This window comes from Antennarius striatus, chromosome 4, assembly GCF_040054535.1.
Source record: "Antennarius striatus isolate MH-2024 chromosome 4, ASM4005453v1, whole genome shotgun sequence".
Classification (NCBI taxonomy): Eukaryota; Metazoa; Chordata; class Actinopteri; order Lophiiformes; family Antennariidae; genus Antennarius; species Antennarius striatus.
Window position 1 is genome coordinate 1,918,526 of NC_090779.1, and position 13,289 is coordinate 1,931,814.

The 13,289-nt window shown below is 45.9% G+C and overlaps 2 protein-coding genes across 3 annotated transcripts in view; both read right to left on the reverse strand.

Annotated features, from left to right (window-relative positions):
• The window catches only part of LOC137593437 (uncharacterized), a 215,649-nt gene that overhangs the window by 47,524 nt on the left and 154,836 nt on the right, over positions 1–13,289 (reverse strand). The window lies entirely within an intron of this gene.
• On the reverse strand, positions 3,486–4,236 carry LOC137594119 (growth arrest and DNA damage-inducible protein GADD45 beta-like). The gene is made up of 4 exons (XM_068313385.1): positions 4,193–4,236; positions 3,989–4,090; positions 3,678–3,900; positions 3,486–3,599 (listed from the first exon to the last, which is right to left on the reverse strand). Exons 1-4 carry the CDS (start codon positions 4,234–4,236, stop codon positions 3,486–3,488), a joined length of 483 nt encoding a protein of 160 aa, XP_068169486.1.

Genomic DNA, 13,289 nt, shown 5'->3' on the forward strand with positions numbered 1-13,289 from the left:
ATTCTGTTCAGCACAGGAGACGATCTCCATGTGAAGTTGCAGTGTTTCATACAGGTGGTTACAAAAATGGCTTGTGCACCTCTGTATTTGAGGTCAGAATGCACCACAGGAGCTCCACACAGTTGGCAGTGGGTGGACAATTGTTTTAGGTTCCCCACAAATACAATAACTTTTGTTTTTTTTACCAACATGTTTGTGTTTGGTGTGTAGCGTGAAGATGTCATATTCACAGAAATGTCAGCAAAAGATGCATTTGATTCATCCAAAGTGTTGCTGTAGATGAAGGGTCATGGGGGGCCCACTCTCTGAATCTGAAGGAAGAAAGAGATTGCTATCAAAAGATAACGTCCTGTGGAAATAACTGTGGTCAGGCTCTACAGGTGACAGGTTGCCAAAAGTGTTAGGATGCAGACTTTGATTGGCTGTGATTAGGGAAGACTGATGGGTAACTTTGTTTGGTGGGGGTGGCTGAATTGAGCTGCACTGGGTGGATGGTTCACAGATGGATGACGGGTGGTGACAATGCTTCAAAGACCTCCTCAATTCCGGCGACACGCCTTCCCATGAGGAAGCAGAGTCTGGGTTCTCTGAGGCGGGCTCTCTTATCTCTGGGGTTGAGGTCACCGAGGTGGTTAAAAGCCCCTCGGTGGCAGGGCCCCGGGGGTGGATGAGATCCCCCCGGAGTCCCTAAAGGCTCTGGATGTTGTGGGGCTGTCCTGGTCGACACGCCTCTGCAACATCGCGTGGACATCGGGGACAGTGCCTCTGGATTGGCAGACTGGGGTGGTGGTCCCCCTTTTTAAGAAGGGGGACCGGAGGGTGTGTTCAGACTACACGGGGATCACACTCCTCAGCCTCCCTGGCAAGGTCTATTCAGGGGTTCTGGAGAGGAGGGTCCGTCGGGAAGGCAAATCTCGGATTCAGGAGGAGCAGTGTGGTTTTGGTCCTGGCCGTGGAACAGTGGACCAGCTCTACACCCTCCGCAGGGTCCTTGAGGGGGCATGGGAGTTTGCCCAACCAGTCTACATGTGTTTTGTGGACTTGGAGAAGGCGTTCGACCGTGTTCCTCGGGGGGTTCTGTGGGGGGTGCTTCGGGAGTATGGGGTACCGGACCCCTTGATAAGGGCTGTTCGGTCCCTGTACGACCGATGTCAGAGTTTGGTCCTCATTGCCGGCAGTAAGTCGGATTCGTTTCCAGTGAGAGTTGGACTCCGCCAAGGCTGCCCTTTGTCACCAATTCTGTTCATAACTTTTATGGACTTACCGATTTACCGGTCAATTTACGTTCCTACTCTCACCTATGGTCACGAGCTGTGGGTCGTGACCGAAAGAACGAGATCGGAGGAAATAAGTTTCCTCCACAGGGTGTCCGGGCTCTCCCTTAGAGATAGGGTGAGGAGTTCGGTCATCCGGGAGGGACTCAGAGTCGAGCCGCTGCTCCTCCGCATCGAGAGGAGCCAGATGAGGTGGCTCGGACATCTGGTCAGGATGCCTCCTGGACGCCTCCCTGGTGGGGTGTTCCGGGCACGTCCTACCGGGAGGAGGCCCCGGGGACGACCCAGGACACGCTGGAGAGACTATGTCTCCCGGCTGGCCTGGGAACGCCTTGGGATTTTCCCGGAGGAGCTGGACGAAGTGGAAGAAGATGGATGTATAAATAAATAAATAAATACATTAATAAATAAATATAAGATGAAATCTATGAGGGCGTGCAAGTATTGAAATTAAGATTAAGATTAAAGATTAAATCACTTTAATGTTCACACAATTGGGAAATTAATAATTTTTTAAATAATATCCTAATGTTTAAAAACTTTGACTTCATTTTTTCAAAACATCTTAAACGTTAAAGTAAAAATAAAAAGGAGTTAGAAACGTTTTACTATGGAGCTTTTAGGATTCGAGACCAAGAAAAAACAAGATTCAAACATATAAAAACACAATTGAAGAATGAAAGAACGTTCAAATCCTCCAGGACGATCCTGATACAACCAGCAGGTGGCGCCAAAGCACCAGAGAAAAACGTTTCACTTCCTTGGTTCACAGAAATGTTTGAATTCGTTAGAAAGTTTCTAAATCAAACGTTTCTGTGACCCAAGGAACTGAAACGTTTTTCTCTGGTGCTTTGGCGCCACCTGCTGGTTGTATCAGGATCGTCCTGGAGGATTTGAACGTTCTTTCATTCTTCAATTGTGTTTTAATCTTGTTTTTTGTTCGTCGATAATCCTAAAACCTCCAGGAGAAAAACGTTTCTAACTCCTTTCTATTTTTACTTGAAAGTTTTAGACGTTTTGAAGGAATGAAGTTAAAGTTCGTTGACATTAAAGTAGTTTTACAGAATCCCGTGAAGGTCCAGTGGCAGAAACAGACATCACGGACCGTGGGAGGGGGCTGGGGAACACTCTGTGGAGAAGGAACGTGTCAACACATCTATGACATGTTCTAGATCAGGGGGTCAAACTCATTTTCACTGGGGGCCACATCAGCATAACGGCTGTCCTCAAAGGGCCAGATGTAACTAATAAATGTAACTCAATGTAATCTAAAATAAAGGAAACTTCTTCATGTGAAATAACTCTGAATTTATTACTTTTTCAAGTAACAGTTACACAGAAAAACATGTTTGCTTGTTGTTCTATTATATTTGTTCTATTATATTTGTCAGGTTATGAAACCCAAAGAACTCCATCAATCAAGGATCAAAACTATGCCAGTGCATAAAGGAAAACGGGTCCTGGAACGACCCGGACTGATCTACTACCTCCCCCAGTCCACCAGGCGTGATGACCCACGACCCGCATTCCACACCGACAGAGACAAAAGGTTTCAGTGCGTTAGTCTGACCCCTGTGGCTCCATCAAACACACACTCTCATCACCTCGGACCCCCCAAACGGTGGAGTGACGTGAAGATCTGAATGAACAACTTAGTCTAGAAGATGACGTCACTCTACGGGTCAGGGTCCAAGAGTCGGAAAGCACTTTGTTCATTTTCAAGCATTCATTCCGACATCAGAACAGAACCGATCAACACGTGGATTCTACCAATCAGATCAGGATGTGTTCCAATCAGCTGGTGATCGATCAGTCTGTCTGTCAATGCAGGCAACAAGAAGTGATGGGAGAACGTGACGTCACGTCAGTGGATGAGGTCAGAAGGCTGCAGCTCAGGTGACCTCGTGCAGTTCCTCCGTTGGTGGATCAGTCGGGTCACGTGACTGCAGGTCCATCAGGTGACATCAGCGAGGGTCTCTCCTCTCTGCGGGACCGGGACCTCCCGCGCACTCATCCTGTCCTCCTCTTCCAGAACCGGTCCGGACCGGCGGGTCGAGCCCGCATCAGTCACCCGATCAGGCGGCGGAAGTCTCCGGTTCGGTCCGGTCCCGTCTCAACGCCCGTCGGTCTCCTGCGGTAGGAGGCCGGCTGCGTGGCCCGGTCCCACTCGTTCTCCCCGCTGACAGCGGTCCAACTCGGGTCCGGTTCGGCTCAGCCGTCCTGGAGGTCCAGGTGTGGAACCCACAGGCTGCAGCAGCGGTTCTCCTCGAAGAAGCTGCCGATGTTCTCCAGGGCCGGACACCGGAGCGGCTGCACCGGGGGGTTCTGCAGAACACGGAGGAGAGGGCGGTGACACTCCCGGACAGCCGTGACGTCACCACCGTGGAGCCGAGCTGGACTTACCGTGACCAGGATGCAGTGCAGGTCCCGGGGCTCGTCGCCGTCGCTGTCCCCGGTGTCCCGCTCCAGGACCCGGGCCAGCCGTCTCACGCCGGACACCCTCAGGATGTTGATGTCGTTCTCGCAGCAGAACGCCTGCAGCAGCGTGACGTGGATCTGCAGCGCCACGTCATCTTCATCCTCCTCATCCATGGCGAGGACGCACAGAACCACACTGTCCGGATCTCTGCGGGGGGGGGAGAGGAGCCAGGCCGGCTTGGTGTCAGGCTTTCAGGAGAACATCAGGAAACCGCGCTAAAGACAGAGACACTCACGCAGTCAGGAGTTTCGCGGACTCGTGGACTCCCAGCGTGACGCGGTCCTTCTGCTGAGCCGCGACCAGCAGCTCCTCCAGAGCCGGACGCAGCGTCTCCATCCTGCAGACACAGCGGAGGTCAGGAACCCGCAGAAAGAGCGCACAGCTCTGCGCCAAACACCGACGTTCTCTCCAAGAAAGCAGCTGAGCGTCGTTAACCTACCTGTTCTCGTTGCTGGTGGAGCCAACGACCTCCTCCAGAGTCATGGTCAGGTCGCTCCAACAGTCCGGCAGATAATCCACGGGAGGGACTGATGCCCACGGCGGAGAGGCTGCTGTCCCGCTAAAATCCCGGAATCGAGTCCGAACGAGCGTCGATCCGGATCGGTGCAAAGATCCTTCAGAGTCCGTGAAAAGAGGAGCAGAGGCTCAGGTCCGGTCCGGGATGCGGGTCTCACAGATCTGCTGCAAACTGCTGAGACGCTCCACCTGGAGCCGCTCTAAGCGGCAGGTGTGGCCCCGCCCCGCCCAGCCGCTCGCCCTCTGATTGGCTGTCCCGGCCTCACCTGGACACGCTTCCTGTTTACCATCGTTCTGTTCACCTGAGTGTGAAGATGAAACCAATCAATAGACAAATCGATACCGGTCAACACAAAGACAGAAAACAAATCGCTGCTTTAATAGTTTCAATAAAGAAACTTTGAGTTTAATGAAGAGGAAAAAAATCACTTCAAACTGAAATAAAAATGAATTTAGGGAATAAAAGATTTATGAAAGTATAAAAACACTGAAAGGGTTCAAATTAAACTTTAAATATTGGGAAAATTTCAAAGAGAAATTCAAACGTAAAATTTTAAATTTAAAACATGGAATTCTGTGAAATTACTTTACAAATTGAGGCTTCATTTTTCTTTAATAACTCCTTAAACTCCTAAATTACTGAAAAATTTTTTAAACTTGAATCCAAGAACGGAAACTTCAAAAAAGTCGAAAAACTAAATAAAATAAAAAGATAGAACTGACCTGGAAAAGGTTTAAAGAAAAAGTCAAATTTAACAGAAAAGTTTTAAACTTTTAAAAGTTGAAGTTGAGTCATTTCGTTTTTAAATGTGAGGGTTTCGTTTCTGTGTGAAACGACTCATGGTTGTCATTAATAAACTTTTGTGTGAGTGTGAAGATACTGAAATACATCAGGACATAACTCCCGAAATCTTTCACTCTTTTTTAGACTTTCTTGTAGTTTTCGGTTTTGGATTCATGTTTAAAACATTTTTTCAGTAATTTAGGAGTTTAAGGACGTATTTCAGTAAAAATGAAAGCAGTTATCTGCTCCTCACAATAAAACCTCAATCTTTAAACAAATGACAAGGAATTTAATGTTCTAAATTTAAATTTCTCCTTCTGAATTATCGTCTTTAACTTTTCCCAACATTCAAACTTTACCTTTAACCCTTTCTGTGGTTTTGTACTTTTATACTTTCATAAATCTTTTTTTCCCTAAATTAAATATTTCTTTCAGTTTGAAGTGGGTCTAAGATTTCTAAATAGAGTCTCTTTGAATTAAGAAAGCAAAAACAAAGTTTAGATTAAAGATAGAAATGACCTGAAAAAGATTTAATGGAAAAAGTCAAATTTAACTGAAAAGTTTTAAACTTTCAAAGTTGAAGTTGAATTTAGAGATAAAAGATGAATGAAAGTATAAAATTATAAAAAGACTGAAAGATTTCTAAATAGAGTCGCTTTGAATTAAGGAATAAAACAAGTCTTAGACTCAACCCTTTTTGCTCCACGGACCGGTTTCATCTCTGACATTATTTTCACGGACCGGCCTTCATCGGCTGTGGTCTAATAATAAATCATCGCTGTGGTTTTATGTCAAATGCAGACAACAACAGACAAAAACAACATTTTGTTCATAAATTATTCATGTCTGGACACAAAATGATTTATTTAAGAACGAAAATCCGTTTTAATCAGAAATAATTAGAATAACAAACTCGATTCAAGTTACTGCGCTGATGAGGTTCATTTTAAATACAGTGACTAATAATCAGTTCCTTCAACGGAGGACACATATCGATCATTTCTATATCAAAGGGTGAACAAGTCGATCAAACAGAGACGATGACACCTGAAGTGGGTTCTGGGGGGTAAAGGATGGGCCCCTGCACCGGGGCCCCTGGACCGGCAGCTCGTGTCCTGGATGCATTTCATTATCTTCACACTCTTTGATGTGTGGATTGAAATCTAAAGGTTGAGGCAGGAAAAGAACTTTATTGATTGATCATTGATCAATAAAATAATGCATTGCATATTATTCCATCAGAAACTTTCATCCTGCATTTTCAAATATGGAAATCTGTCCATGAAAGGATCTGATGCACAAGTCACATGACCTGTGGGCGTTTTAATTGTAATCTCTGAACTGTGATTGGCTGAAGGCCCCGAACACGAATGACTGAATAGAATCATGTCTTCATACCTGAGGAGGATCGTCTGAATTCATTCAAACTGAATAGAATCAGTTTCTGTTTTCTATTAATCTATTGTTGTGTTGTTTTTATGTTGATCACATGACTGATGATCTACTGATTGTGAATCAAAGACACAATCAAAACTTTATTAATGACAACTATGAGTCGTTTCACACAGAAACTAAACCCTCACATTTAAAAACTAAATGACTCAACTTCAACTTTTGAAAGTTTAAAACTTTTCTTTTCTCTTAAATTTGATTTTTTCCATAAAATCTTTTTCAGGTCAGTTCTTTAATCTAAAATTTATTTTGCTCCTTAATTCAAAGTGACTCCATCTAGAAATCTTTCTTTGTCTTTAGACTTTCTTGAAGTTTCTTTTCTTGGATTCATGTTTTAATTTTTTTCCCAGTAATTTAGGAGTTTAAGGACTTATTAAAGAAAAATGTAGCCTCAATTTGTAAAGTAATTTCACAGAATTCAATGTTTTAAATTTAAAATTTCACGTTTGAATTTCTCTTTTAAATTTTCCCAATATTTAAAGTTTAGTTTTAACCCTTCCAGTGTTTTTATACTTTCATAAATCTTTTATTCCCTACATTCATTTTTATTTCAGTTTGAAGTGATTTTTTTTTAAGGTAAAGTTTGAATGTTGGGAAAAGTTAAAGACGATAATTCAGAAGGAGAAATTTAAATTTAGAACATTAAATTCCTTGTCATTTGTTTAAAGATTGAGGTTTTATTGTGAGGAGCAGATAACTGCCTTCATTTTTACTGAAATACGTCCTTAAACTCCTAAATTACTGAAAAAAATGTTTTAAACTTGAATCCAAGACCGAAAACTACAAGAAAGTCTAAAAAACAGTGAAAGATTTCGGGGGTCATGTCCTGATGTATTTCATTATCTTCACACTCACACAAAAGTTTAGAACACTAACCTCGGGTGATTTTCACCCACACAATTCTTGTCATGTGATTTTCACTGTGTTGCCATTGTCTGAGTTCCATGGGTCCTTGGGTAGCTTCAAGCTGCTCACTGATGTTATTAATTGTATGTTTGTTTCCCTCCTCCCATCCATGGTTTTTTCAAGAGGCATGTGTTCGGGTGATTTTCACCCGACTTTAGTGATAGAGAGTAACATATTTTACGGGTGGAATTTACCCAACGTGAGTGTTTGTGTGTTTAAATCAGGCATTTTTAGCACTTTCCAATGGAAACAACCTTCAGGCCGGCCACATTCCCTGCCCCATTTCATCCACAGCTGTCATCCTGACACCAAAGACCTAACTTTGGTGTCCTTCCATGACACAGCATCAAAAAAGAAGCTTGTCCTACTCTTTGTCATCCTTGCACACACAACCAAGTATTGGACCCACTCACAACCCAGACGTGATCAAATTTTACAACCAAACAAAGGGAGGTGTTGATACTTTTGACCAGATGTGTGCTCAATACATCTGTGGAAGAAACACCAAGAGGTGACCACTGTGTGTGCTATATGGCATGATGAACCCTGGTGTGATAAAGTCATGGATCATTCACAAGGAGAATGCCATGAAGAGAGGTGACCCACAAATGAAGAGGAGGCAGTATATGCAGGCTTTGGCAATGGCACTCATCAAGCCATGGGCACGACACAGGTGTCATGTCTGCCATCGACCAGTGTGTCCTCGCCATCACTACCCTGCCTGTACCAACTGCATGTAAGGCATAAGGTAAGTTAAAAGTTGTCCCAGAATTTGCATGTAATCCTTAACTAGTATAATGTCTGTGAATGAACATCACTTAATGTTAATTTCCAAGGAAATTCATATCGTCAAAAAAAATTGGTGATTTTTTCCCTCTCAAAAAAAGCCATTTTTTATCTCTCTCTCCCACAGTTTTCAATGATGCAAGAAGACTGTGCCTTCACCAGACAAGGCTCACAGGTCCTAGGAATGGGTGGACCAAAGAACAAGTTCCCAGCTCCAGTTTTTTTTTGGTTCTGAAATTTATCGGTCAGGATGACCTGTTTTTTCAATAATTTTGCTGCCTTTTTAAAGGGTCCACCATGGTACCTTTTTTAAAATGTATGTGATACTGCATATTTTGAAATTAAAGAAGAGTACTACAGTTTGTCATACAGTGTTGTACTTTTACATAAACTGATGAAAACTGTATTTTATCCAGGATATTGTATCGGGTAAAATATACCCAACGTTAGTGATGGTGTTACTTATTTTAGCGTTAGTGTTCTAGGGTTAATGAATTAGAAACTGAATTAGAAACTTTCTAACGAATTCAAACATTTCTGTGAACCAAGGAACTGAAAAGTTTTTCTCTGGTTCCTTTGGCGCCACCTGCTGGTTGTATCAGGATCGTCCTGGAGGATTTGAACGTTCTTTTATTCTTCAATTGTGTTTTTATATGTTTGAATCTTGTTTTTTGTTGGTCTCGAATCCTAAAAGCTCCATAGTAAAACGTTTCTAACTCCTTTTTATTTTTACTTTAACGTTTAAGATGTTTTGAAGAAATGAAGTCAAAGTTTTTAAACATTAGGATATTATTTAAAAAATTATTAATTTCCCAATTGTGTGGACATTAAAGTGATTTAATCTTTAATCTTAATCTTAATTTCAATACTTGCACACCCTCATAGATTTCATCTTATATTTATTTATTAATGTATTTATTTATTTATACATCCATCCATCTTCTTCCGCTTCGTCCAGCTCCTCCGGGAGAATCCCAAGGCGTTCCCAGGCCAGCCGGGAGACATAGTCTCTCCAGCGTGTCCTGGGTCGTCCCCGGGGCCTCCTCCCGGTAGGACGTGCCCGGAACACCTCACCAGGGAGGCGTCCAGGAGGCATCCTGACCAGATGCCTGAGCCACCTCATCTGGCTCCTCTCGATGCGGAGGGGCAGCGGCTCGACTCTGAGTCCCTCCCGGATGACCGAACTTCTCACCCTATCTCTAAGGGAGAGCCCGGACACCCTGTGGAGGAAACTCATTTGGGCCGCTTGTATCTGGGATCTCGTTCCTTCGGTCACGACCCACAGCTCGTGACCATAGGTGAGGGCAGGAACATAGAGTGACCGGTAAATCGAGAGCTTTGCCTTTCGGCTCAGCTCCTTCTTCACCACGACGGACCGATACAGAGTCCACATCACTGCAGACGCTGCACCGATCCGCCCGTCGATCTCCCGTTCCATTGTACCCTCACTCGTGAACGAGACCCCGAGATACTTGAACTCCTCCACTTGAGGCAGGATCTCATCCCCAACCTGGAGAGGGCACTCCACCCTTTTCCGACTGAGGACCACGGTCTCAGATCTGGAGGTGCTGATTCTCATCCCAACCTCTTCACACTCGGCTGCGAACCGCTCCAGTGAGAGTTGGAGATCACGGCTTGATGAAGCCAACAGCACCTCGTCATCTGCAAAAAGCAGAGACGCAATACTGAGGCCACCAAACCGGACACCCTCAACGCCTTGGCTGCGCCTAGAAATTCTGTCCATAAAAGTTATGAACAGAATCGGTGACAAAGGGCAGCCTTGGCGGAATCCAACCCTCACAGGAAACAAATCCGACTTACTGCCGGCAATGAGGACCAAACTCTGACATCGGTCGTACAGGGACCAAACAGCCCTTATCAAGGGGTTCGGTACTCCTGAAGCACCCCCCATAGAACCCCCCGAGGAACACTGTCGAACGCCTTCTCAAAGTCTACAAAACACATGTAGACTGGTTGGGCGAACTCCCATGCCCCCTCAAGGACCCTGCGGAGGGTGTAGAGCTGCTCCACTGCTCCATGGTCAGGACGAAAACCACACTGCTCCTCCTGAATCCGAGATTCGACTTCCCGACGGAGCCTCCTCTCCAGAACACCTGAATAGACCTTGCCAGGGAGGCTGAGGAGTGTGATCCTCTTGTAGTTGGAACACACCCTCTGGTCCCCCTTCTTAAAAGGGGGACCACCACCCCAGTCTGCCAATCCAGAGGCACCGTCCCCAACGTCCACGCGATGTTGCAGAGGCGTGTCGACCAGGACAGCCCCACAACATTCAGAGCCTTTAGGAACTCCGGGCGGACCTCATCCACCCCCGGGGCCCTTTTTAACCACCTCGGTGACCTCAACCCCAGAGATAGGAAAGCCTGTCTCAGAGAACCCAGACTCTACTTCCTCATGGGAAGGCGTGTCGCCGAAATTGAGGTCTTCGAAGTATTGTCACCACCCGTCATCCATCTGTGAACCATCCACCCAGTGCAGCTCAATTCAGCCACCCCCACCAAACAAAGTTACCCATCAGTCTTCCCCAATCACAGCAAATCAAAGTCTGCATCCTAACACTTTTGGCAACCTGTCACCTGTAGAGCCTGACCACAGTTATTTCCACAGGAGGTTATCCTTTGATAGCAATCTCTTTCTTCCTTCAGATTCAGAGAGTGAGCCTGAACCTGGGGACCCCCATGACCCTTCCTTCTACAGCAACACTTTGGACGAATCAAATGCATCTTTTGCTGACAGTTCTGTGAATATGACATCTTCACGCTACACACCAAACACAAACATGTTGGTAAAAAAACCAAAACTTATTGTATTTTGTGGGGAGCCTAAAACAATTGTTCACCCACTGCCAACTGTGTGGAGCTCCTGTGGTACATTCTGACCTCAAATACAGAGGTGCACAAGCCATTTTTGTAACCACCTGTATGAAACACTGCAACTTCACATGGAGATCGTCTCCTGTGCTGAACAGAATGTCTAGTATTAACATCCTCCTGCCTGCTGCTGCCCTGTTTTCAGGAAACAGCTATGGGAAAATTCACCACTTGGCTCAATGTACAAACTTCCAAGTACCATCACTCCAAACATACTTCAATGTGCAGAGGTCACTCCTTTTCCCACAGATTTGGGACACCTGGAATGAGGAGCAGAAACGAGTCCTTGGTTTGCTTCTAGAGCAGGAGAAGACAGTGATGTCAGGCGATGGGCGGTGTGACTCGCCCGGGTACAGAGCAAAATACGGGACGTATACACTGCTTGACTCTACAACTGACTGTGTGGCAGGCTTCACAGTCATCCAAGTGACGGATGTCACAAGTTCCACAGCTATGGAGAAAGCTGGATTGCAACGAACCCGTGACAACCTTCTACAACAGAATGTCAAAGTTGACACAATTGTAACTGACAGACATCTGGGTATTGAGGCTTGTATGAGAAAGCAGTTTCCCAACGTCAAGCATCAATACGATGTGTGGCACTTTGTTGAAGCCTTGCTGAAACGGTTGACAGAAGCTGCCAATAAAAAGGGTTGTGAGAAACTGTTCAAGTGGATACCATGCATCACCAATCATGTATGGTTCGCAGCAGCACAATGTAATGGAGATGTCAACCTACTCAAGGAAATGTACCTCTCCATAGAGCATCATGTGGTCAATCGACATTCTTGGAATGGGCAGGACGGGGACATGTTTACTAGACGTGCTCATCTTCCTATCCCTGATGATGAAGCTCGCCGTACCAAATGGATCAAGAAGGGCTCTGCAGCTCACAAAGCACTTTTTGTAAGTAATATAATATTATTATAATATTAATCATGATTTCACAATCTCCAAACATCTGCCTAATTGGCGATGTAACAGAAATGGCCTTACCTCACGCTCAGTTACAGCCCACACTTGTAGCTCTTGCCATTGCCAAGAAAACCATTTTGGTCAATTGGAAAGATAAAAAAACCCCTAAACATCATCCATTGGTTGAATCTCCTCATTGATCGTATTTGGCTTGAGAAAATATCTGCTGCTTGAAAGAAACAATTGGCATCATTTACAGAGAAATGGTCTCCATTTGTTAGATCTTTAAATATAAATCTATAGCTCTCTCTTGTGTGTCAGCCTATGCCTCCATTCTCACACATCTGATATTTTTCTGAACATGCTGTCTGCGCTCATGATCTGATGACTAACTTATGTCTCTTCTGCCATCTTATAGTTGAATGATGGATCTGGGAGACCATGGATGTGTGCTCGCACTAGGGGACCCCTCTACATCTACGCTTGGTTTGCTCTCTGGATCTCCTGGCACCTCGCCCTAGTGGCTGTTGTATCTGTTGTCTTGCCTTTTGGGACCTGGGGGTGCTGAGTTCCTGTGGTCTCCGGGGATTTGGGGGGCGCTGTGCCTGTATCCTCTGGGGCGCTCTGGGTTGGCCTTTGGGGTGTGGGGTGGAATGCCCCTCCTGTTGCTTTGTTCTCCCATCTCTGTTCCGCTTTCTCCTCGTCTCTCCTCTAATTTCTGCCCGCCCCGTCTCGTCCCTCTCCTGCCTTGTGGGGGCTGGGGCCCCTCCGCTTCCTTGAGGTTGGCTGGGGGGTTGTGTGTTCCCTTTCGGGGTGGTGGGCGGGTTTGGGGTGGGGGTGGGCGGAGGGATGACACACCCTATCACACACTATCTGGGTTCGGTGGGATTCTGGGCGGGCCGTGGGTTCAGTCTCCATGTCGCTGTTTGTGGTGGGGGGTCTGCTGGGTGCTGCTGGGGCTGTCACGCTGCTGGCTGGTGTGGCTGGCTGGAGGTCAGGCTCTGTTGGTGGCGCGCTGCTGGTCTGCTATCCGCTCATGGGGCTGTTTCGTTGGGCCTACTCTTGACCTTTGGTCTGGCTGGTGGACCGGTGATGGCATTGGAAAACGCCTCAGTGCGTCGGGGGTGAGCTGACTGCTGGCTGTTGGTGGTGGTTGTGTTGTGATGCCAGGATGCCACGCCTGGTATGGGTGGCTGGATCGTGGGCAGTGTGGCCCCGTTGGTTGGTTCAGTGGTTGGTCGTGGAGGAAAGAGGTGGGGGGGGGGTTGGGGGCTAGCTGTTTGGCTGCT

What these genes read in the sequence shown, in the direction of transcription:
- LOC137594119 (XM_068313385.1), bottom strand. Translation starts at nt 4,236, where the DNA reads ATGACTCTGGAGGAGGTCGTTGGCTCCACCAGCAACGAGAACAG. An exon ending in TCCGCGAAACTCCTGACTGC is followed by an intron (nt 3,901 to 3,988) that starts GTGAGTGTCTCT and finishes CCCCCCCCGCAG; the next exon opens with AGATCCGGACAGTGTGGTTC. An exon ending in TGCACTGCATCCTGGTCACG is followed by an intron (nt 3,600 to 3,677) that starts GTAAGTCCAGCT and finishes CGTGTTCTGCAG; the next exon opens with AACCCCCCGGTGCAGCCGCT.